The sequence below is a fragment of the Dryobates pubescens genome, chromosome 8 (genome assembly GCF_014839835.1).
Source record: "Dryobates pubescens isolate bDryPub1 chromosome 8, bDryPub1.pri, whole genome shotgun sequence".
Lineage (NCBI taxonomy): Eukaryota > Metazoa > Chordata > Aves > Piciformes > Picidae > Dryobates > Dryobates pubescens.
The window spans coordinates 26,161,215-26,185,910 of record NC_071619.1 but is presented as its reverse complement, the minus strand read 5'-3'; the positions used below and the strand labels follow the sequence as shown (position 1 = coordinate 26,185,910).

Here is a 24,696-nt window from a genome sequence, read left to right as displayed (position 1 = left end):
GATGGTGTTGGATGATGGGTTGGACGTGATGATCTTGAAGGCCTCTTCCAACCTGGTTTGTTCTATTATATTCTATTCTAATATTGTTGGTTTGGGGTTTTTTTGCATCTGTGTCTGGATTCAGGTAGTCTCTACTTGCATTCAGTCAATTTTATGGCAATTTTTGAAAATAAGCTATGCACCTGTTTTCACAGTTGATCTCTGATTTTTGCAGTTGTTACTATTTTCAGTATCCAGTGAAAGAAGATGAAGTTACTGAAAAAGTAATGTGATATTGAGGAAAATACTGTCTTTTAGTTAAAGACTAAGCTGTTTCTGGAGTATAATATGGCTCAGTACTTTATTGACTTGCTTTTCTGGGTTTTGGTGTTCTTGGTAATTGTCTCCCTACTAATACTGCCGAGCAGATATAGCTTAGGGAGGTGAATTCTTTCCTGTTTATGACACTTGAGACACAACTGTTTGTTCAGTCACAGTTAAGTAGAATTTGTGGTGCTGTAAACAATGAAGTGGCACATACGTTGTCCTGAGCTTCATTTGGCCTGTCAGAGTTTTATTACTGAAATGCAAAGAATCTCAGGGACCAGGCTGAATTTAAAGGGCTGGTGCTTCTAAAGAAGATGGTGTATTCGTTTGCTTATAAGTGGAAAGCAGTGTGTTATGAACTCCCCTGCAAATAGAGCATTTAAATAGTGTCTTTACAAGTAATTTCTTGATGAACCAAAATTTAATCACACTTTATTACAGCATGATCCAATTAATTGTTAATACTGCATTTTAAGTTTGGTTTTTTTTTTCAGATACAATTAAGATACGAGTAGAGTGAATGAAACTCTATCTAGGTGATCTGAATATGTATTTTAAGAGAAAAAAAAAAAGTATTATGGAGAAAATATTCCTGTATTTATCCATAAAAAGCTATTTATGAGATAATTCGGTGTATGAACATCAGGCTCAAGTGTTTCAGTATTCTGAAGGTACTGAAAGGAGGATTCAGGCAAGAATACAAATTGAGTTAGCAAAGGATATTACCTATAGACTAGTCATAGTTTCTTAGTTTTAGATTTAGTGCAATCTTTAGTAGTTTACTTAAACTTCAGTGTAATTCCAGTTCAAATTGTATATCAGGCAAAATAAAGGTTATGTTCTAATCTATGTTCAGCAGTTTTTAATACAGGTGGTATACACATCCAGTGATATAATGCTTATTACCTGTTCTTACAGATAACTTGGGAGATACGACCCTCTTGTGACATTAGTGGTGCGGGCTTATTTAACTTTGTGCTGATACATGTGCATTGGAGAGGTATCAGTGACTTTCTCCCACTGTCTGACTTCTGTTAGTGTGATTTCATTTTTCTCTCACTTTGCTTCTCTTTTAGATCCGTGGCCATCATGTGGCTCAGCTGGATCCCCTTGGAATTCTGGATGCAGACTTAGATTCATTTGTTCCATCTGACTTAATCACTACAATCGATAAACTTGGTGCGTACACTCTATGTTTTGTTATTTGCAATGGTTGTCTCCTGTCTTACTGGGCTGATGAGATTTAATAAGACATTTCAGGGAAGCACCTGCCTCTCTTGCTTGCTGGCATCATGACATAGTTTCTTTGAGCATCTAGAAGGAGGCTCAAATTTCAGGATGATGGAATTTATACTCTGAGAGAACAGATAAGGATCCTGTGAATTCACCTTCTCATGAGTGATGATTATAAGCACTTTATAAAACCCCCAAGTCTTATGGTTTTGAACCACACCAGAAACTGATACTAATTGATTCTGGTGATCTGAATTATGCCATTTTGATTGAAGGCTGGTCAATAGGAAAATAACAAGCAATAAGCATAATGTTGGGTAGCGGACCCTTAGAGTAAATTTCATGTCAAATTTGAATTTTAGCCTCTGATATGTATTCTTTCTGTATAACTTAAGGAACTTTGTTTGAAGTTACCAGAAGATGACACAGGAAGTGTCGAATTCTTGACTTGTGTATGTAATCCAATGGTGATAATTTTAGTTTACTGCTGGAAGAGTGTAATACACTATGGTCTGCTTTTGCAAAGGAAGTTCTGGTTGCTAGGAGGGCATGTCTCTGAGAAATTGCACTGATCAGTTTTTTTGCACTTCTGCTTGAGTAAAAAAAACATCTGATTGACTTTTCCACTTAATAAAGACACTGAATCAATTTTTCTTTGCTATATAGGGAATTTTTTTGGACCAGACATAAAACATAGTGCAAGTAATAGTTAAAACACATTCTGCTTAATTTTAGTGTAAGTGCATCTACTGCCTCTATGCTGCTGTTTTCCATTCCTGGTAGTAGGGAAAGAATCAGTTCTGATCCGTGCTCACATAAAGGCAGTGGAGTGCTTAAGACTCTACATGGAGGTGCTTATGCAAATCAGGGATTTGCTTTGAAGCCTGTCAGCTTTAATTAAAGGAAAATACCTACTGGAAGATACAGTTGACATTTACTGAGTATGTATAAATTGTTTGGAGCATGGGTGATTGCTCTCGAGTCAGGTCAAATTTCTTTGACCTCTGCAGATAGTTTTTACTAGTACAAAGTGTGTTTGGTTAGAAGGCTTCATTAGCACAGGAAAAATATTGTAGACCTCTGAGTGACATGTGGGGATGTATCTGAGTGTGTAACTGAGGTGTCATGTATGTTTGTGTGGAGAAGCAGAAATTCCAGGCTAGTGCTGGCACAGCAAAAAAGATAAGAATTTCAGATGTTGTCTAGCAGGAAACTAACAAAAGATCTCTGGTAGTATGGAAAGTATTTTAGTGTCTGATTTTTCTTGTGCATTTTCCTTGTCCTGTCTTCTGATTTTTATTTTTTTTTTTGAGAGAGACCTTTGGTTAAGAAGTTTCTTCTGGGAGTTACTTCTAAAAATTCAGCTAGTGACAGGTGTACCTACTGCATGATTCAAATTCCAGAATTTCTTTCAGGAACTCTTGGATTTGAATAAGGTAGTATCTCAGGAGGGGATGCTTCAGTAAATATGCAGTGCTGCTGTATGAAGCACAGATGTTCTGTGTGTGCTTAATCTCCCCTGTATGTGTTCTGGTTTTTGCATGTCATACAAAGAGCCTTTCAGTCACCAATAGAAGGCAAACCAAACAACCAATAACACCAAAAAACAAACAAAAAAATTCCACAGAAAACCCCCAAGCAATCAAATGCAGAAAACCCCAAAACACACAAAACCAAAGCTCTGCTTTAAATGACACTACAGCCCCTGTCATTCTCTGTGGCCCTCCTGCCTTGTGATCTTTTTCCTCCTCTTTAAAAAGTTTTTTTGCTTAGCATTACAGAAAGCCAGAATCAATTTAGTGTTGGAAACACCTATTATGGTACCAAGCAGGAGAAACAGTGCTACACAAACACTTTTCTTGGTCACTCAAAATTTGACATTGTAGCCTTTAATTATTATTTTTTAACATTAATTTTCTAAAATATTATTTTTAACCCACAAAATATACTTTTTACTAAGTGTTGTATAGTAAAAGAGATGGCAATACAGTTCTATGGCCTGACTTTAAATGCCAACTTCCACTATTATTTCATCATAAAATTGCTTCTTTGTTTTCATCTAAAGAAAATTCATTTAATAGGGAGCAAGAAGCACTATTCTGTATTGACTTCAGAGTTACGTGCAGGCTGTCATCTCAATGTTACAGTGGATGCCTGCAGCTTGTCTGGAACCAAGTTGAAAAATAAAAGCAGAGAAGCTACTTTTAGTTGTAAAAATATTTTTGCATGTGCATGCACATATCTAATTTTTATGCATATGTAAGTTTCTACAGCTGTGTGTAATCCATGTTATAGGTTTTATATCTTTACTTTGCACAATTATAAGAAGCTATTTTTCTTCTCTTAAATTTTAATTCAGACCAGTTAAATTATCATGCAAAACCTTTCATGTAAAGCCTAAATACCAGTCTTGCAGTCATCTCTTAGGTGCTTTGGCTTTTGAAACTGCATAATGGTTAAGTCAAATATTTTCTTAAACCATTTTGTCAGACAGAACAAGTTTAGATATGCCTAAATCAAGATGGGACAATATGCATAAACAAGCTCTTGTTGGAAATCTGTTTAATGAGGGGTTGCCAACTGGGAAATAGAGTTGTCCGGGTCCTTACATACCTATTTTAAACAGTGACTAGAAATACCTTGAAAGTTCTGCCAGGATGTTTGTCCTACATTACACTGAACATTTTCATTATTTTGTCTTTGTCTGTCTATTAATGTTATATAAATTAACTTAGTATGCTTCCAACCAACTGGTTGTGTTTGCAAAAAGTGGTTCCTTTTGTGCTTGTTGCTCATGATACAGCAAGGAAGAAATCTCACTTATTAGTTGGTTATTTTACTAAATAAAGTGCGAAATGTGGTAGAGAACTGATGTCAAATTGGTATTAAATACAAAAACATTTGCGTGGTTGTTCTGTCTGAACATTAAAAAGAAAGAATGCTTTGGTACTTCTAATCAAACAAGAACTATTGAATTAAAATATTTCTTTTAAAAATACAGACTAAGGTGTATTGTGTTAGTGAATGTCTCCAAAATGTTCACACTTTCAATTTTTAATCTGGTACTTTCTTTCTTAATATTGCTTTATTAAACTTAATTTGCAGTGGTTTGAAAATCAGTACTGGTTTCCCTTTTGATTACTGCCTTGCATCACAAATTGATAATGCATATGTTGTAGGGTTTTATGGTTTGCATGAATCAGATCTGGACAAAGTCTTTCAGCTGCCTACAACCACCTTCATAGGAGGAAATGAGAACAGTCTTTCTTTACGAGAGATCATCAAACGGCTGGAGGTCAGTGGAATTGTTTTTAATGTGTGATTGCTTCCATTCTAACAGAACAGCTTTTTACAGCTGTCAGTCACAAAAAAATTATAATTTCACCTCTGACAGAGGTGGTATGGTTATGCCGTATGAAGTCATCAAAGCTAAAATAATTTAAAGCAAACATAACTTAAATTAATAAATATGATTAGAGTGGACCACAAATATCAAACAACAAGCAGGAGTAGTAGAGAATTTGTAAACTAATGAGTTAGTAAGTATTGGATATTTGTGATTGCATCCAGGGTTTTGGAGTACTGAAATTGAAGAGATTTCTGTTGCATGATAGTGAAATCTGTTGGATTAAAAAGGAGTAAGAGTGAAGAAGTATTTTAAAGGATGAAATGTGAAACTAATTCAGAAGACTATTGGTAAAAAATTAATAAAAGTAAAACAATTACTGAGCATATAAAAGTTTATGGCTTTGACGTGTTGCAAGTGTGAGAGAGCATGTTGACTCCTGTTCGCCTATTACATCAGCTTAGGTGGAGCTTGGCAGGTTTTTAAGACGCATCTCTGTTGTCCATTTGAGCTCTGTGTTTGCTTTCTGGTTTTTGCACTTCTAGGATGTCTGTGCAGTGATTTTTCAAGAGATAATCCTTAAATTGTAATGTGCAAATAAATGGACAAAATCAGTAGCAAAATACAAAGGCCTCCAGGAACTGATTTGTGCTGAGGAGAAATAACCCTCTGGTTTCCTTCATCTCTCCAGAGTCTTGGATTTTTTAAATTGAGGTTAACATTAAATTCATTGTTAGAGGCAGTAGAGAGCAAGTGGTATGTGTTCAGAGTAGTTTCTTCTTAAACTCTTACTTCTGTTGACTTGTATTTTGAATGTTTTTTTTCTGTGAAATACTCTTTATGGTAAGAAAAAAAAAAGAAAAAGGCACAAGGAGATTAAATTTCTGAAGTGTCTTTGCATTTCTCCTTGTCCTTTCTCTACTCTCAACTGCTTGGATTCTTTTTCAGATTTCTAGCCTTCTGAGACATGACAGTTATCAGATAATTAGCATGAGGCTTCATAGCAGTTTTCTCATTGTCTTTATTGGTGGATTTCAGGGGACATTTTAAAAAGTCAGGATAAATTTTGATAAAGGACTTGAAATATTTCCTAGTGCATCTGAAGAAAAGACTTACACCTGTACAAACAGTAGCAAGTTAGGTGAAATATGCCAGTCAGTTTAAGACAGGTTTGACCTACTTGGAATGTATTACCAAATGAGAATCTTCCAACTTCAAGGTTTTGAAATGTTACTTTCTAGAGAAAGCTTCCTGACACAAAATTTAGATTTAGTAAACCAATGTATTTGCTTGTAGGATTACTCTAAGGAAGATATAGTGGAAGAGGAAGAAGACTGCAATTAGCTCTTTCAAAAGAGTAAATCTCACAGAAAATACAATTTAAAAAATAGTTTCTTCATGTCCCCATTAACTCCTAAAGCTTCCATTTTGGTGTTTTTGCATTGTAGAATACTTACTGCCAACACATTGGCTTGGAGTTTATGTTCATCAATGACGTGGAGCAGTGCCAGTGGATCCGTCAGAAGTTTGAGACACCGGGAGTTATGAAATTTACTAATGAGGAAAAAAGGACTTTGCTGGCAAGGCTGGTGCGCTCAATGAGGTATGTGGTGTTGGGAAGGCGCTCTGTGACTGTTGAGTTGGAAGCAGGTGCAGTCTGTAAACTGCTGAGATGGAGGGGAAGATTCTTAGTGAAATCTGGAGCGCAGGTGAGTGTAACTAAACCTGGCTGCAATGTCAGAGGACAGTGTGTGCTGTCAGGTATGGCAGGGTCTGTGTAGTGACTTTTAGCATTGTATTTTCTTAAGGCAGGTTGTGTTCTGTAACTTCTGCAGCCTTTACTGGCCTATCTGGCAATGTTTTCATTGGCTAGTAAAGATAAACTTAGAAAAATTATTTTAACAGACTGGTAGTATGCATTTCTGTTAAAGATTCATAACCTGTTTCAGTAAATAGGTCTCAGACAACATTGGATACTGATCTATTGTTATATTCTGTCTACTGTGCATCTTTCTAGTAACATATGATCAAAGGAAGACATGCTAGCACTTCAGGGAGAATTTTTAGTTGGGTGAAATGTTGACATGAGCATTGTTTGACTTGCTGGGATGCTAACAATCTTTTTGGGAAAGCTATGCTAAGATAGGTCTGGATTTGAGAGGCATAATGTGATTTCAGGTCCTAGTTTTGTACTTTTCCTTTTAAGGTATATCAAGATGTGCTGTACTGTTGCATGAGTTTGCAGCAGGAATTTTGGTCTCTGAAGTATGTGAAAGCATATTTGGAAACAGCTTGTTGATTTTGCTCTCTGTGGAGAAATACTGCAATACCAGAGAGTAAATTACCCTCCCACCTATAGAACAAGACTTTCTTCTCAGGCACAAGATTTATTCCAGTTCGTATAATCTGAAACAGTTTGCTTATCCTTTGAAAAACACAAGAGCTAGAGATTTATAAAAACCCCAGGTTTTTTAGTAGCCTTCTGTGTTCAAAGACTTAAAAATGAAGTGCTCATTGGAGGTGTTGGAAGATGCTTTTTTGCCAAATGTTTTGTGTGGTAATATTATACCAAGATTGTTTGTCTGGGTCAAAGTTTATTTAAACAGAAATAAAGAAGTCATTTAATGGTTGAGTGACTATTGCACTTGATTAAGTTTGTTTCACAGGCACTTGGTACAAACCATCTCCATTTATCTTCAGGCAAGAATCTGCTTTTATTCCTTCCTAAGATGTGGAAAGGTCGGGGATTACCAGTAGCATAATGAACTGAATGTTCATCATCTGCTGAAGTGGAATAAAAAAGATTTACATAAATTTCTATCCAAGTACCTCTAGCATGTCTTCTTTTTGTTCTGAAAAGGATCAAGAAAGAAAAACTGATTTTGTTGAAAACTGGTTGTGCTCTTGACTTCATGGCTTTGTAAAGTGGGTAGTTATCATTTTGTTTGAGAATATCGTTTTCAAAAACATTCATGCCAAGTACTACATAGTTCAGATAGTTGAACCTGAATTTTCAAGTAGGATTTCTCATCCTTTGTGGGTGTTCAATGATAGGTGAAATATTTATTGTATATCTCTGATCTACTTTGTGTATGCATTAGCAAACATGTTAGACCATGATTGTGTATTCTGATCTGGACATCTGCTTAAGCCTGTGCACAGTCAAGTATTTTTAGATTATCCCTTCTGATAGCAACCATCTTTCATCAGACTTGCTGTTCACTGAGTGCCGAATACACACAGTGACAGTGGATGAGATGACGGCCTTTGTGAAATCACCGTGGCACATATCACTTGCAAGACATGACTGAAATATTTTGGTTCTGCACACTTAGTGGCATTTTGCCTCAAATGATGATATTTCTGCTTATCCAATACTTGATAAATATGCAGCTGCACAGAGGAGGAAAACAATGTGTGCACCACTTTGATTTGCCTTGTAGGACTTGCTGTCCATATGGGATCCCACTTTCAGTTTATATAAACTGGCGTAGCCCCACAGATTTCCCTGTGGAATTCTGGCAGCGTAACTCAGCTGATGGTCTGGCTTGTTGTTTAGATAACTGAATGTAAGGGCATCGATGGGTAAGCTAAGGCAAGTCTCCTGGCAACTCTTCATTTTGCTGCTTTTAGGACTTGAAAACGTAAATTTCAGCATTCTAAGTGAGGAATAAGCTGAGTATTAGTGGGTTATATCAGTGTTACGAGTCAAGGCATTGCACAGATGATGGAAGAAATGGAGTTGTTTTCATTAAGATGTATTTTCTTTACTTTTTATCTCTCTAAGCTTTACAACATCTAATCCTTTCAATGTTTGTTAAAAGGTAGTTTTTTTAACCACTTATATTGCCTCTGACCCAGATGCATTAAAGAATGAAAGACCATAGGCCTGTCAAGAATTGACATCTTTCTCCTGCTGAAGCTGAGGCAGAGATACTAGTGCCCTGGTTCTTGGCACTTTAGCAACAGTTAATCACACAGTCTGAGGACCCCCTGCCATTGAATAGAATCTATGAAACAGGTGTGCATTCTGCTGTGGTTTTCTGCAAATATTTTTACTTCTCTATTATGTTTTCTCCAGTCCATAGAAGATACTTCTTTCACTCTGCCTTCCCACTGGTCAGCATACATTTTGTGTACTTGGGAATGAGCAGAGTTTAACTTGGGAACTGAATTTTGTCTGAGGTGAAGATTCATCTTCCTTTCTGAATTGTTTCAAAGTCCTAATAATTACTTCTCAGATAGAGGAGAAAGAAGACTTAATTCTCTCCCATGTCTGCTTCCCTGTGTGTGACTTACTTCCAGAGGCCTAAAAACATGCATTCACAGATATTTTTTGAAGTGTAATTGCTATATTGCTTTATTAAAAACACTCTCTCCTGTTTTCTTTGGTTTCTTTTCATCAAAGATTTGAAGACTTCCTTGCACGCAAGTGGTCCTCTGAAAAGAGGTTTGGGTTGGAAGGATGTGAAGTAATGATTCCTGCACTTAAAACCATCATTGATAAATCCAGTGAAATGGGAATCGAATATGTTATAATGGGGATGCCTCACAGGTAATGTCAACGGAAATCCCTCCACAGATGGGCTGGTTTCAGGTTCTAGAACTTTATTAATGCAGTAGATACAGGAGAAGCTGGAGTATCCGAGAGTCAGCCATAGCAAGTAACGGGAACACAGAAATGTAACAGAGACTACAGGCTTCACAGATAAATGTGAAACTCATTTCAGTCTACTTAGCAGCTTCAAGCAAATGTGGCAGTAGCCGTGGTATCTATTTTGTTGCATAGAGTTCAGAACTGAGAGAATTTAACAAGACAGTATCAAACCTACACTCTGCCCTAATTAATTATTAATGTTGTTATAATAAGACTGCTAGAGAGCTATAAAATTGTAGCTTGTACTTGGATAACTAGGTGTTATAAAATAGCTGTGGGAATGCATTGCAGGAACTGGGCAATGGGAAGAGGAGGGTAGAAGGAAGGGTTGCAGGTTCAGTAGTTTGAAGTGAACTTTGTACTTGCAAATTTCTTGCTGATTTTATGTTTTATGCTGTTGACTCTGTTATTACTGCTTTTTATATGTAACTGTGCTTGGAATTTTCTTAGAGGTAGGCTGAATGTTTTGGCTAATGTAATCCGAAAAGAGCTGGAGCAGATCTTCTGTCAGTTTGATCCCAAACTCGAGGCTGCTGATGAGGTAAGATGCTTCTTCAGTAGATACATGTAGAGAGATCGATACTTAAGGTAGTTTTCAGTCATTTTGGTCAATGTTATTATGTAAAAGGCATTATCAGTTGCTGAAATGCATTGTCATCTTTTCTACTTTGAGGAATATGATTCAGTGAAATTTCTTAAATCTAAAGACTAGACTATACCTAAAACATACAGAAACTATCTCAGGAGTGATTGTAGATGAGTTTGTAATCTTTAAGCATATTCCTTTGCCCTATGAAAATGAGCATTAGTATTTTGTAAGTATTTATCCAATATTAGATAGTGACACCAAGATAATAAAACAGGAACAGGGTTCCTGTTTGAAATTACAGTGTCAAACCCATAGTGCAAACTGATGTACAATTAGCTGGGTGCTTTAATTGGACTGAAGCCCAAATTTTAGACCTAATCAATTGGATGAAGCTGGTATGAATGATTGAATCATGACTGCATTTTGCACATTAGGGATCTGGGGATGTAAAATACCATCTGGGAATGTACCATGAGAGGATCAACCGAGCAACAAACAAGAAAATCACTCTGTCTTTAATGGCTAATCCTTCTCACTTGGAAGCAGTTGATCCTGTTGTGCAAGGGAAAACAAAAGCCGAACAGTTTTATCGAGGGGATACGGCAGGGAAAAAGGTAAAGTTACTAGTAGTTTTTCATATTATTTTTATTAAAACCAGTTTACCAGTAGTTCTGTATCAATCTTCCTCTCTTCCTCTGCAATAGGAATGTATCACCTGTTGAACTAAATAAGGTTTTTGGCATGGTACCTCAAGGGTAACTTCAGGAAGCCGGCTTAAAATTTTCATTTGTGAACTTTCATTTGTAGAATGCTGAGAAATCTATGTTTTATTGTAAAGATACTGTTCTATTTTATAGGCACTGTAGAAATACAGAGATGCTGAGAAGTCTAATCTGCAGTTTTGCTTTCTAATGTTTATATGTGGATCTTTTGTGTATAATCCTCCCTCTTAGGTTATGTCCATATTATTACATGGGGATGCTGCCTTTGCAGGACAAGGAGTGGTTTATGAGACATTTCATCTTAGTGACCTTCCGTCCTATACTACAAATGGTACTATTCATGTTGTGGTCAACAACCAGGTAACAAGTAGAGCATTTTCCAAACAATTTGTCTTCTGAATAGTTGCTAGTATTTGTTCGTAGCTGGATGCATTACAGTGGTTATTAGAATGGTTAGGCTGTTTCTGAAAACGATCATACTATCTAGCAGCTCTGAGTGGATGATTTCTTATCACCCACATTTATTTAATTCCATTTATAACACTCAATTTGATAAAGTTTGCTTTGTTTTGTTTTTAAGGAAGCATAAAGAAGCTAGATACCCAAAATGTAAAGCTGATACTACTGCTGTGTAAATGACTATTAAATGAAAACCTCAAGCATTCAAAACGAAATAGAAGGAGGTGCCCAGATTATTTTAATGGAGTTCTCTGGAATTTTTAGATTGGCTTCACCACAGACCCCCGTATGGCCCGCTCATCTCCATATCCTACTGATGTGGCTCGCGTTGTCAATGCTCCTATTTTTCACGTGAATGCTGATGACCCTGAAGCAGTGATGTATGTGTGCAATGTAGCTGCAGAATGGCGAAACACATTCAATAAAGATGTGGTGGTTGACTTGGTAAGTCTTGATTTCCTTAACTTTTCATTCTGTGTGTGATGTATTACTCGCTTGTTTTTCTGTGGCATAGAAGACTTAGTGAAGAAACATAATCTTTATTTTAATGGCCTTTAGTTTCTTCTTTTAAAAAAAACAACCAACAAGCCCACAACAATCCATGAATAATGTTATACCATAAACTTCCTAAAAGCTCTATAAAACCATGAAATGGAAAGATTTCATTTGATAGTTTTCCTTATCAGCTGTAGCAATCTTTCCCTTTGTAGGTTTGTTACCGTAGGAGAGGACACAATGAAATGGATGAGCCCATGTTCACCCAGCCTCTAATGTACAAGCAGATTCATAAGCAGGTACCAGTGCTGAAGAAGTATGCTGACAAACTGATCGCAGATGGAACTGTTACACTGCAGGAGTTTGAGGTACACACCAACAGGGTTAAAGGGAATTTAATAATATGTCAGTAGGAAGACACAGCTGTCACTGTATGCTGTCTATTTTAAAATGTTCCTTTCATTTTTGTGATAAGTTGTTACACTTTGACACTTTCTGATTCAATTTGGTTTCAATTTTCATGTAAAATACATAGCATTGTTGTAACAAGAGGACTGAAACTACTGTGCAGTAATTAAAACATACTGCACAGAAAAACACCTGCTTCAGTTCTGATATCTGTAAAATGTGATCTGATGTGAGTGTTGAAGATGGAGGCATTTGTCAGCTGTTCTTCATCTCTAGAATCTTGATTCAGCAGTAAGACAGTATTCAAATGCTCACAGTTACTACTGAATGTGTAGAATGTGGATGCAACAGATGTGGCTAACTAGTGACACAATATTGCAGGTACCAAAAGAGCACTTTGTGTTAGGTTCATTCTGTTGCCTGCACATGTGGTTGCCGCTTGTACAGAACTAGCTATTCTGAATTGCTGTAGGAGAATAGTAGTAGGGTCTTTGGTGATTGGATTCAGGACCCAGGATGGATATATGTACTGGGCTCAACATTGCTGTTAATTACTTTACAGTTTAGCTAGCTCAATAACTTAAGTGTGGGTTTGGATTGAAACAAAGATATTGTAGAGACATTCTGTCTCTACAGAAGATGACTTTGTTGCCATTTGGTGTGGGCAGAAGATTCTTAGCTAGACTGTTCCAAGCAGACTAGTTTTCTACAAGGTTCTTTTCTAGTTTTTAGTGACTTCTCTAGCTGGATGTATGAGAGCTGGATAGTGATCTTAGCATTATGACTGTACATTTGGTATTTCAGCTGTCTCATTCTAGAGTAATTCTTGCAACTTCATCTCTTGATACTCTTCTCTGTAACACCTGTACAATAAATGAAATAATTTATTTGGAGTAATGTGGATGAACATGTTTCTAGAAGGCAATTTGTTCCTAGATGAAATGCAATTGTTTGCATAATTGTAGCTAAATTTTCTTCAGGAGTTAAATAACTTTCTATCATACTGAATGATAGATGTCGCCTATAAGGTAGAAGGGTATTATGTAATATGTTTTAAAAAGAAAGTGTTTTTTTTCTATAGGAAGAAATTGCAAAGTATGATAGAATATGTGAAGAAGCCTATACTAGATCTAAGGATAATAAGATCCTTCATATCAAGCATTGGCTTGATTCACCTTGGCCTGGTAAGAAGTATCCTGTTGCTTATCCTAGTGTTCATGTTATTGTGTTTGTCTTTTGAGTCCGTATTCAAGGACTGTTAAATGGTTTTTATTAGGCAGTGTTCCTTTAAATTAGTATACATGACCTTTGGTTTACCCCTCTTAATAGTAAAAAAGCATACTGCCATATCACCTTCAAAGAGATTCTTTTCTTAAAACACATGCAAAGTAAGGTATGACTTTGAAAAAGACTTCTTTTCACCTTAGCAGAGAAGTGTTCTTCCTCTAATGTCAACTGTCTGTCCCTTCAGGAAGGAGTATGTCTCGTGCTCCTTTTCTTTTTTTTTTTTGGTTGTTGTTGTTGTTTCTGTTATAGGGGCCAGGGGGTTGTTTTTTGAGGGGCCGAGGTGCCATGTGCATTTTATTGTCTGCCTGTGTCCACATGATTAGACTTCATAGAGAATGAAAGCAGAAACAGATCATTGTGTACCTGTAACATCAAATTCTGTTGTTATACAGACAATCAAAATGATTGTGATTCTCAGTGAAAGGGGAAGACCTAGATTCAGGTTCCTGTTTAGAATGTCTTTTAAGAGTTGTGAGTTGTAGGTAGTGTAAGTATCTCTTAATCAGTCCTTGAACATCGCACCAAATCTTTTACTTCCAGGATTCTTTAATGTGGATGGAGAACCCAAGAGCATGTCTTGTCCTCCAACTGGCATTTCAGAAGACCTTCTGACTCACATTGGCAATGTAGCTAGTTCAGTGCCAGTCAAAGACTTCAAAATACATGCAGGTCAGTTTTGTTTCCCCTAATGGCTACTTTTTTTTTTTCCTCAGGTTTTATATTTCTGCACAGGAATTGGGCTATTTCCCAGAAAGGAAAATGCCTGTGACTTAAATTTTAACTCTTCCACCCTGTGGGCAACAAGAATGTGACAGTTAAGGCCCTGCCCTGCTGCTTGTTCTCAGCATAATGTTCTTTCAGTGTCACACCACTTCAGTTCCCTACCTCATTAAAATATATTTTTCTCTGAGGGTGGTGAAAATCTTTTTGTAAGGTTAATAATTCCCTTCAGTCTTCAGGTCCATGTGGAATATGCTCCCTCTATGCATCAGATTTGTGGGCCTTACTGGGAAGTAAGGTGCCCATTTCAGGAAACACTATTAATGGTTTTTTAAATGCTAAAATCAGTGAGGTCCATTTAAGACACTCTTCCTTTAGTTAAATAACTTTCCACTCAGGATCATAGCTTTGTGTTTTCAGACCTGGCAACAAAGCTTATATACTGTAAGTTTAGTTGTAGTACAGATGAATGGACTTGGTGGGCAAATGCAGACAGTTTTTCCTTCAACTTACTGTTTAGTGTTGATGATAGTACAAATCTAGTGTTTTCTCAAAAAGTCTGTGTTTGACATCTCTTACAATAAGAAGTCTTGCTCTGGTACTGGTTGCCTGGGAGAAGAGACCAACCTCTGCCTGTCTACAACCCCCCTTCAGGTAGTTGTAGACAGCAATAAGGTCACCCCTGAGTCTCCTCATCTCCAGGCTAAGCAACCCCAGCTCCCTCAGCCTCTCCTCATAGGGCTTGTGCTCCAGGCTCCTCACCAACTTCGTTGCCCTTCTCTGGACACACTCCAGCAAGTCAACATCCTTCCTAAACTGAGGAGCCCAGAACTGGACACAGGACTCGAGGTGCGCCCTAACCAGTGCAGAGTACAGGGGCAGAATGACCTCCCTGTTCCTGCTGGCCACACTGTTCCTGATACAGGCCAGGATGCCATTGGCTGCCTGGGCACACTGCAGGCTCATGTTCAGCCTACCATCAACCAGCACCCCCAGCTCCCTCTCCACCTGGCTGCTCTCCAGCCACTCTGACCCCAGCCTGTAGCACTGCATGGGGTTGTTGTGGCCAATGTGCAGAACCCGGCACTTGGATGTGTTCAATCTCATGCCGTTGGACTCTGCCCATCTGTCCAGCCTGTCGAGGTCCCTCTGCAGAGCCTCTCAACCCTCCAGCAGATCAACTCCTGCCCCCAGCTTGGTGTCATCCGTAAATTTACTGATGATGGACTCAATGCCCTCATCCAGATTATCAATAAAGATAAATAGCACAGGGCCCAGTGCTGATCCCTGGGGCACACCACTGCTGACTGTCTGCCAGCTGGATGTGGCACCATTCACCATCACTCTCTGGGCTCGGCCCTCCAGCCAGTTCCTAACCCATCGCAGTGTGCTCCCATCCAAGCCATGGGCTGACAGCTTGGCCAGGAGTTTGCTGTGGGGGACAAGTGACACTAGACTTACACACTCCAAGCTGTTAGCACTTATATGCATTTTTCAAGTTTTATGCATTTTTAAAAGTCACAGTGTTGTAACTGGTGTTTTGGCTTCCCAAGTTATAAAATCTTTATTGCAAAATATCGGCTATTGGTTACCAACTGAAAAGCCATTGGCAGCTACTACAATTTTCTATTTATATGATATGCATAATATTGATTAACCTGGACTGTCTCACTGTGTAACACCTCCAGAAGTCCAATAAGAGAAATTTAAAAAAAAAAAGAGAGAAAAGAAAAAAAATCAGGAACCCAATAGCTCATATTTTCAGTCTCTTATAAAACAATCCTTGCTGTTTAGAGGAGTGAAAATAAGTCTTTAGGAAGAAGTATTTCGTGATGAATCTTTGTAATTGTCCTCATTAGTTTCCGACAAAGGCAATCTTATTTTCTTCTGAAATAAACCATGAACATTATGCAATCCTTTGCCTAGCAAACAAGTTAGTTTAATATTCTAGCAGTTCAGTTCTAGGAGAACTGTTTGTAGACCCTCTCAGGATCTATGTTTAACTTAGCCAGTGGGGAAGGAGAATGATGAATGTGACAGGAACAGAAAATCTCTCTGATGTAGGTCTGTTGATTTCTGATCTTTACTCCAATATAGGACTGTCTCGGATCTTGAGAGCTCGCTTGGAAATGACCAAGAACAGGGTTGTTGACTGGGCCTTAGCAGAATATATGGCTTTTGGCTCCTTTCTTAAGGAAGGGATCCATGTCCGACTAAGTGGACAGGATGTGGAGAGGGGTACTTTTAGGTGAGTATTGAAATCCTTGTTAAATACTGCCCCATGCTTAAAGAAGGACCTTGGCATTTTTAAACAGTCTGATCTTCTTCAGGGAATGGGAAGTTGATGCTGTACAGCATCAATCAATGTTATAGATTCTAGCAGTCAAGAGTAATCAAATCTCCTGTGTCTCTGTAAACAGCATTTTAAAGAAATGTATTTAAGGTAGAAAAATGTTCTTAAATACTTTATTCCTTCTTTTGCTGAAATCCAAAATTATTTCCACTCCCCCTGCTTTTTAACTACACATTCAGCTGCACTCCATCTAACGGTTGAGAAATAAAAGAAGGGTGTTTGTTACTACAGTTTCTAAAGTTGTCTAAATACCATTCCAGTGGTGGCTGCTTAGAACTTGAGTATCCTGTGAACAAGCATCTTGCTAGTTAACAAGGCTTTTTAAAGTGAATTAAAGTTCTTTGTACCAAGGTTTTTAATGATTAAATAGCATGAATGAATGCAGAATCTGATCACTTGATAAAATATGTACAGTTCTGTTGCCTTACCTGATTCTCTGTGGAATAAAATGTTAATGATTTATTTAATTGAAGCCTGTGATGCAAAGCCCATTGCTGGGAGTGAATGAACTAGCAACTGCACTATGCTTCATTGTGAATGCTTGCATAAAACAGAGATAAATCTTGGTGCCTATCTTCTTTGGTACAGTGCTCTGTTTCTGTGCTGAACTTCATTCAGTATCCAGTCTTCTGCTCACATATCAGTGGCCGCTTAGCAGAATCCTTTGGCTAAGACCTGAAAACAAAACCAAAAATAGTCCAATTTCTCATCCTTCTTGACTTCAGTATCATGGTCTTATAAAGTGGTGAGCATCTCCTAGGAGAGGAACACACATGATCATTGTTTAGAAACCTACCCATTTTCTCATCTATACCCTTAGCTGCAGGAGGGAATACCATAAAGAACAGGTCAGCAGCCATAGTCAACACGTGGCTCAGAGGCTGGTGCAGTCAAAAGAATTTCAGGTTTTTCGATCTTGAAAAACTTTCTACTGCACCAGGTCAGCTGGCAACAGATGGCGCACATCTGTCCCAGAGGAGGGGAAAGATCAGAGTGTATGAAAATGGCCTATCCCTCAAAGGGAAAAAGATTCTAGGAAGGGAATTGGCAGGTCTCATAGATAAGGCTTTAAACTAGATCAAAGTGGGAAGGGGCTGAAACCAGTCCCCCCCGGCAGGAGTCTGCGGGTGATAAGCTTGAGCCAGAGGTGAAACCGGCAGCCCGGCTGAAGTGCATGTACACTAATGCACGAAGCATGGGTAACAAACAAGAGGAGCTGGAAGCCTTGCTGCAGCAGGAAAGTTATGATGTAGTTGCCATCACAGAGACGTGGTGGGACAACTCACATGACTGGAGTGCTGCAATTGATGGCTACAGGCTTTTCAGAAGAGACAGGCAAGGAAGAAGGGGTGGAGGGGTGGCCTTGTACATCAGGGAGGCACTAGATGCCATTGACCTGGAGATCAGGGATCATCAGGTTGAGTGCCTGTGGGTGAGAATTAGAGGGAAGGCCAACAGGGCTGACATCCTGGTTGGAGTCTGTTACAGACCACCCAACCAGGAAGAAGAAGTGGATGAAGCATTCTATAGCCAGCTTAAGGCTGTCTCAAGATCGCCTGACCTTGTTCTCATGGGTGGCTTCAACTTGTCTGACATCTGCTGGGATCTCAAAACAGCAGAGAGGAGGCAGTCTAGGAGGTTCTTAGAGTGCATGGAGGACAGCTTCTTATCCCAGGTGCTGAGTGAGCCTACCACGGGTAAGGCTATGCTTGACCTCCTCTTCACCAACAGGGAAGGGCTGGTGGGTGATGTGGTGGTCAGAGGCTGTTTAGGGGCCAGCGACCACGAGATAATTGAATTTTCAGTATTCAGGCAAGCTAAGAGGAGCAGCAAGAAGACCTCCACTCTGGACTTCCGGAGGGCAGACTTCAGGCTACTCAAGGAACTAACTCAGAAGGTTCCTTGGGAAACAGCCCTTAGAAACAAAGGGGTCCAGGAGAGCTGGGCCTACTTCAAGGAGGAACTCTTGAAGGCGCAGGAACAGGCTGTGCCAATGTGCTGGAAGATGAGCCGCCGGGGCAGAAGGCCAGCCTGGATGGGTGATGAACTTCTAAAGGAACTAAGGGAAAAAAAGAGGGTGTATCATCTTTGGAAGAAAGGGGAGGCAACCCATGAAAAGTTTAAGGATGTTGCTAGGTCTTGTAGGAAGGAAATTAGGGAGACAAAAGCACATTTGGAGCTTAGACTGGCCTCTGCTGTGAAGGACAACAAAAAGTCCTTCTATAAATACATTAATAGCAAGAGGAAGGGCAAGGACAACCTCCACTCCTTGGTGGACACGGAGGGGAGCGTTGTAACAAAGGATGAGGAGAAGGCAGAGTTACTTAACACCTTCTTTGCCTCAATTTTTTCTAGCAGGACAGAATGTCTTCCAGACAGCTGGCCTGCAGAGCTGGCAGAAGGAGTTAGGGAGCAGCATAGTTTTCCTCTGTTCCAGAATGGGGTAGTTGGTGATCTGCTTAGCCACTTGGATCCCCACAAGTCCATGGGACCAGATGGGATCCATCCAAGGGTGCTGAGAGAGCTGGCAGATGAACTGGCCAAGCCACTCTCCATCATTTTTCAGCAGTCCTGGCTCACTGGAGACATCCCAGAGGACTGGAAGCTGGCCAACGTGGTGCCCATCCACAAGAAGGGCCGGTTGGATGAGCCAGGGAATTATAGGCCTGTCAGCCTGACCTCAGTGCCAGGCAAGATTATGGAACAGGTCATCTTGAGTGCAATCACACAGCACTTAGAGGATGGCCAAGGGATCAGGCCCAGGCAGCATGGATTTAGGAAGGGCAGGTCCTGCCTGACAAACCTGATCTCCTTCTATGAGATGTAGTGGATGTAGTGAGGCCTGTGGATGTAGTCTACCTGGACCTCAGCAAGGCCTTTGACACCGTTCCCCACAGCAAACTCCTGGCCAAGCTGTCAGCCCATGGCTTGGATGGGAGCACACTGCAATGGGTTAGGAACTGGCTGGAGGGCCGAGCCCAGAGAGTGGTGGTGAATGGTGCCACATCCAGCTGGCAGCCAGTCACTAGTGGCTTGCCCCAGGGATCAGTGCTGGGCCCCATGCTCTTTAACATCTTTATTGATGATCTGGATGAGGGTATTGAGTCCATCATCAGTAAATTTGCTGACAACACCAAGCTGGGGGCAGGAGTTGATCTGCTGGAGGGTAGAGAGGCTCTGCAGAGGGACCTCGACAGGCTGGACAGATGGGCAGAGTCCAATGGCATGAGATTTAACACATCCAAGTGCTGGGTTCTGCACATTGGCCACAGCAACCCCATGCAGAGCTACAGGCTGGGGTCAGAGTGGCTGGAGAGCAGCCAGGTGGAGAGGGAGCTGGGGGTGCTGGTTGATGGTAGGCTGAACATGAGCCTGCAGTGTGCCTAGGCAGCCAGGAGGGTCAATGGCATCCTGGCCTGTATCAGGAACAGTGTGGCCAGCCCCTGTACACTGCACTGGTTAGGGCACACCTCGAGTCCTGTGTCCAGTTCTGGGCTCCTCAGTTTAGGAAGGATGTTGACTTGCTGGAGCGTGTCCAGAGAAGGGCAATGACGTTGGTGAGGGGCCTGGAACACAAGCCCTATGAGGAGAGACTGAGGGAGCTGGGGTTGCTTAACCTGGGGAAGAGGAGGCTCAGGGGTGACCTTATTGCTGTCTACAGCTGCCTGAAGGGGGGTTGTAGTCAGGCAGAAGATAGTCTCCTCCCAGGCAACCAGTACCAGAGCAAGAGGACACAGTCTCAGGCTGCGCCAGGGGAGGTTTAGGCTGGAGGTTAGGAGGAAGTTTTACACAGAGAGAGTGATTGCCCATTGGAATGGGCTGCCTGAGGAGGTGGTGGGGTCGCCGTCGCTGGGGGTGTTCAGGGCGAGGCTTGACAGGATGCGTGGTTGCTTGGTTTAGTTGATTAGGTGGTGTTGGATGATAGGTTGGACACTATGATCTTGAAGGTCTCTTCCAACCTGGTCTATTCTATTCTATTCTATTTCAGGTGAGTGTTAGTCATGTCTAGTACATACCTGTAGACTTGTCTTGAAAAATACTGAGTTTCTAGGCCCAGTTCTCTCTCTAGTGGAAGAGGGTTTTCCAGAGCTGCCATCCACTTTTTCCTGATGTTTAAGAAAGTAATAATTATGTTCACAGCACTATAGGGAATTAAAACAACCTTGTTCAGATAAAAAGCTATCCAAAGTCTGTCAAAGACTAGATAAGGTTTCTTGTGCCATCTGTTTTTAATTATTGAGTCTTCTAGAAAAGGGTTAAAAAGGCATTCAAATAAATAATTTTGAAGTTAAAGGCTGTAGCTGGCACTTCAGATGTTTGATTAGTAGTAATTTGGTTCTGGTTTACCACTAGATTTTCAGTTTGATGGAATCTCCAGAATACTAACCTATGGTGTGATCATGAATTTTTGTTAAGAATGTGATAAGGCAGTTGGACAGTGAAGGATGAGATTTAAAAAATGCCTCAGAGCTCAGGAAGTTGGAGAATATTCAGTTATTCTGTCAAACAGAAAGGAACACTATAGAAATATGTCTGTCAGTTTATTATACTGGATTGAGGCTCATTTTGTCAGAGGAACAGGTAGCACAGTTAACTCATAGTACAAGTGTATCTAAGAGATGATGCAGTTCTCAGTAAAGCTACTCTTTTTTAACTGTGTTTGTTTCTTTGTCATAATAGCTGTGAGCAACTTCGCTAACAACTGAAGCCATTTGCAAATGCTGATAAATTTTTATTGCAGACCCACATTGCAAACACATAGGAAGTATATGTCATTTTATCCTCCCTCTGTATAGAGAAGACCCTTCCTAACACCCAAAAACTGTTGAAGTACATAATGTCTTGTATCTCTGGAGCTGATTGAGGAAGGAATATCAGCTAGAATTTGGGAAGAATTGAAGATCCTGCATTGCCATACTGAAAACAGCACAATGGGAGTGCTTCCATTCTTTTGGAGCTTCTGAATTTCTATCTAGAAGATAGCACTTTCAGCATTCCTCTTGACAGCTTTTCTTCCTGTTTCAGCACTCGACATCATCAATAGACAGAAGCTAGATCAAGCTGCAGATAGGACTGGCCCTCTTCTTGGAGACACACTCTAGAGAAGGGAAGGAAAGGGGGAGTGAGACTTAGTTCTATACTGGTTTGATGTCAATAAATCTGATATTTGTGCAACAGCAATATCTATCTTGTATGTCTTTTTAATTTCTGGGTGTCTATGCTTGTCATCACCTTTTGTTAGGGTAACACAAAACTTTGTTCTCAAGAAGCTTATTGCCTAGCTAGGCCTTCTGTCGTTGGCTGAATGATGAAAATAAAATGACAGTGACAAAAATTATTTATATCAACTGTCTGGTGTGTGTATATTCCTCTTTCTAGCTACTTCCTTTCCTGTGCTGTTCTTCAAAAATTCTGTTTTCCTGGCCTTATATGGCTGACTTCTAAATAAATTTCAGAGCTCTTTTGCTAGCATTTATTATAGCAAAGGGAAGTACAAAAAGATTCAGTCTTCAGTTCAGTGTTGGCAGCTATACAGCGCACAGTAGTTGTTGCCTCTGTAGTACTGTCCTTCTGTTAGCAGTTATAAAGCTAGACATATTGGTGTGATTCACTCAGTTAGGCTGCTCAGAGACTTAATGGATTGCAGTAATTACTTTAGTCGTCTCTGGTTTGGTAATGTTCCTCAGTGCCCCATCCTAATGCTGATTAATGGTGTTCTAGAGAGCTGTAAATGGTGCATGTGAGTGAAAATAGCAGAGGATACAATTGCTGTAAGTCTTGGTGCTGAGATTAGATACAATTTTTGCATAAAAAACAAACAACAGTTGTTTAATGAAAAAAATAATAGAATTTGCTATGGAGGCAGAGTGAAATATCTTTAGTAAAAAAGTTGAGTTTCTATTTTCTTTTTATTTTAAATCAATCTTTTATAGCAACAACTTCTCTACCTCTTCCCCTCCCCCACTCAGTTCTACTAGCAATGAGGTCTTTTTCTGTGAGTGCTTAGAGAACAAGCCTGGATAGTCAGTGAAAGTCCTTAGAGTGCAGCAATTGTATTCCAACATGTGATTGTATTGCTAGGTTTCAACCAAACCAGGCTGTTGTGTAAAGCAAAGATAACTGTGTTGCTTGTATGCTTTCTAGAACATGGCTTTTGTGCTTTCTCTTGGAATATAGTACTGTTAAAGCCTGAAGTTATTCTTAGCTAATCAATTTCTTTCAACAACTATTTGCAGCCATCGTCATCATGTCCTTCATGATCAGGAAGTTGACAAGAGGACTTGTGTTCCCATGAATCACCTCTGGGAGCAGCAGGCCCCGTATACTGTGTGCAACAGCTCCCTTTCTGAATATGGTGTCTTAGGTATGTCTTCGGGTAACTATCCAACAGATCTGCCTGTGTTTTTAATAAGTCTCAAACAAGATGTAGGAAATGATGACTGCTAATGAAGAGGATTTCCCACTGTCTACCCTTCCATCCCCCCAGAATTTACTGTAAAGTGGTTAAGCCTTCTGGCTACCAATGTTTGCATTGTTACTTGAATTTGCCGAAACTGTTCAAACCAAAAAACGTCTCCTTCTGCTAGTGACATGTAATAATAAACAAACCCTGCTTTTTTGTATGTGTTTTGACATTATCACATTAATAACATATTTTTTTTATCAGGTCAGAGCTAAGAATTATAGAACAGGAGCCTAAAAATCCAACAAAAATTGATAGACTCATAGAACAGTTTGGGTTGGAAGGGACCTCAAAGATCATCTAGTTCCACCTGCCCTGCCATGGGCAGGGACACCTTCCACTAGACCAGGTTGCTTAGGGCCTCATCCAACCTGGCCTTCTCCCACCCCCTGTGAAAAATACTTGTATCAAGAGATTCAACAAATGTACTTTGTCCATTGTAACATTTGTCATGTATTGTCTTCATACCTTGAAGACTTTTTAAGAAATCACTGTCATGTAACCTTTAATCCAAACTCCTGGGTTTTTTTCCCTACAGTGCACTATGATAGATCTTAGTTTTAATATATATCTTAGTTTTAACCTTTTATAACATTAAATATTAGAGGGGAAATTTTCAGCTGACTGTGTGTTTAATTTGGGGGTTTGTTTCTTTTAGTTAGTTTGTTTTTCCTTTAATTTTTGAATGTGTACCTTGTGGCATCAGAGATGTGGATTTGGAGGTTTCAGTGTGTTTGCAGTGCAAAACTTCCAGCAGTCTTCAAATGGTACACCTGCTTGTTTAGGCTGCTTAGAATCTGCTTATACTTCAAAACTATAAACAGCTGGGAGAGAGACTGAGAGACCTGGGGCTGTTTAGTCTAGAGAAGAGAAGAATGAGGAGGGATTTGGTAAATGTTTATAAATATCTGAGGGCTGGGTGTCAGGAGGGAGGGGACAGGCTCTTCTCTGTTGCACCCTGCGATAGGACTAGGGGTAATGGATATGAACTACAGCACAGGAGGTTCCACCTCAACATGAGGAGGAAGTTCTTCACTGTGAGGGTCAGAGAGCACTGGAACAGGCTGCCCAGGGAGGTTGTGGAGTCTCCTTCTCTGGAGACTTTGAAGACCCATATGGATGTGTTCCTGTGTGACCTGTGCTAGATTCTATGGTCCTGCTCTGGCAGCGGGGTTTGGACTCGATGACCTTCAGAGGTCCCTTCCAACCCCTAACATCCTGTGATCCTGTTGGAGACTTAAGTAGGTTTTGGTGGAAAAGTCACAGAATATGCTGTCATTGGTCTCTAGTATTTGACAGGAAATTACGTGACAGAAGATGAATGTCAGAGAATAACTTAACTATACAAGAAGCAGAGCTCTGCAAGAGAGTGTGGAATAAAGATGTAAACCAGTTATATATGAAAGAGGTAGCAAAACTCTTCAGCTTCTGGAATCTCTTAAGCAAGCATCCCTTCATTATACAGTTTTAGGATTCCCATGAAAGTATCTGTTGTGGTTGATCTTTGCAGTGCTGGAACAGGCACCTAATGTTTCCTCAAAAGTCAACTGTCGTCAAAATCAGGGACACTTTGTAATATGGATATAAAAATCCACCCTGTTCTTATCTGAACTGCTGTTCTGAGTGCTTATTTCAAGAAAACAAATTCTTGTTAGTGA

The 24,696-nt window shown here is 39.8% G+C and overlaps 1 protein-coding gene across 3 annotated transcripts in view; it reads left to right on the top strand.

The window, feature by feature from the left end:
• OGDHL (oxoglutarate dehydrogenase L) overlaps nucleotides 1-24,696 on the top strand; it is a 55,013-nt gene that overhangs the window by 13,005 nt on the left and 17,312 nt on the right. For all 3 annotated transcript variants that reach the window (XM_054163377.1, XM_054163376.1, XM_009901715.2), the window contains exons 4-16: nucleotides 1,383-1,485; nucleotides 4,719-4,834; nucleotides 6,334-6,488; nucleotides 9,294-9,440; nucleotides 9,993-10,083; nucleotides 10,566-10,745; nucleotides 11,085-11,213; nucleotides 11,577-11,756; nucleotides 12,023-12,175; nucleotides 13,297-13,399; nucleotides 14,043-14,171; nucleotides 16,320-16,470; nucleotides 22,812-22,939. In XM_054163377.1, coding sequence (XP_054019352.1) covers nucleotides 1,383-1,485; nucleotides 4,719-4,834; nucleotides 6,334-6,488; nucleotides 9,294-9,440; nucleotides 9,993-10,083; nucleotides 10,566-10,745; nucleotides 11,085-11,213; nucleotides 11,577-11,756; nucleotides 12,023-12,175; nucleotides 13,297-13,399; nucleotides 14,043-14,171; nucleotides 16,320-16,470; nucleotides 22,812-22,939 — 1,765 coding nt within the window. The remainder of the gene's footprint in view (nucleotides 1-1,382; nucleotides 1,486-4,718; nucleotides 4,835-6,333; nucleotides 6,489-9,293; nucleotides 9,441-9,992; nucleotides 10,084-10,565; nucleotides 10,746-11,084; nucleotides 11,214-11,576; nucleotides 11,757-12,022; nucleotides 12,176-13,296; nucleotides 13,400-14,042; nucleotides 14,172-16,319; nucleotides 16,471-22,811; nucleotides 22,940-24,696) is intronic.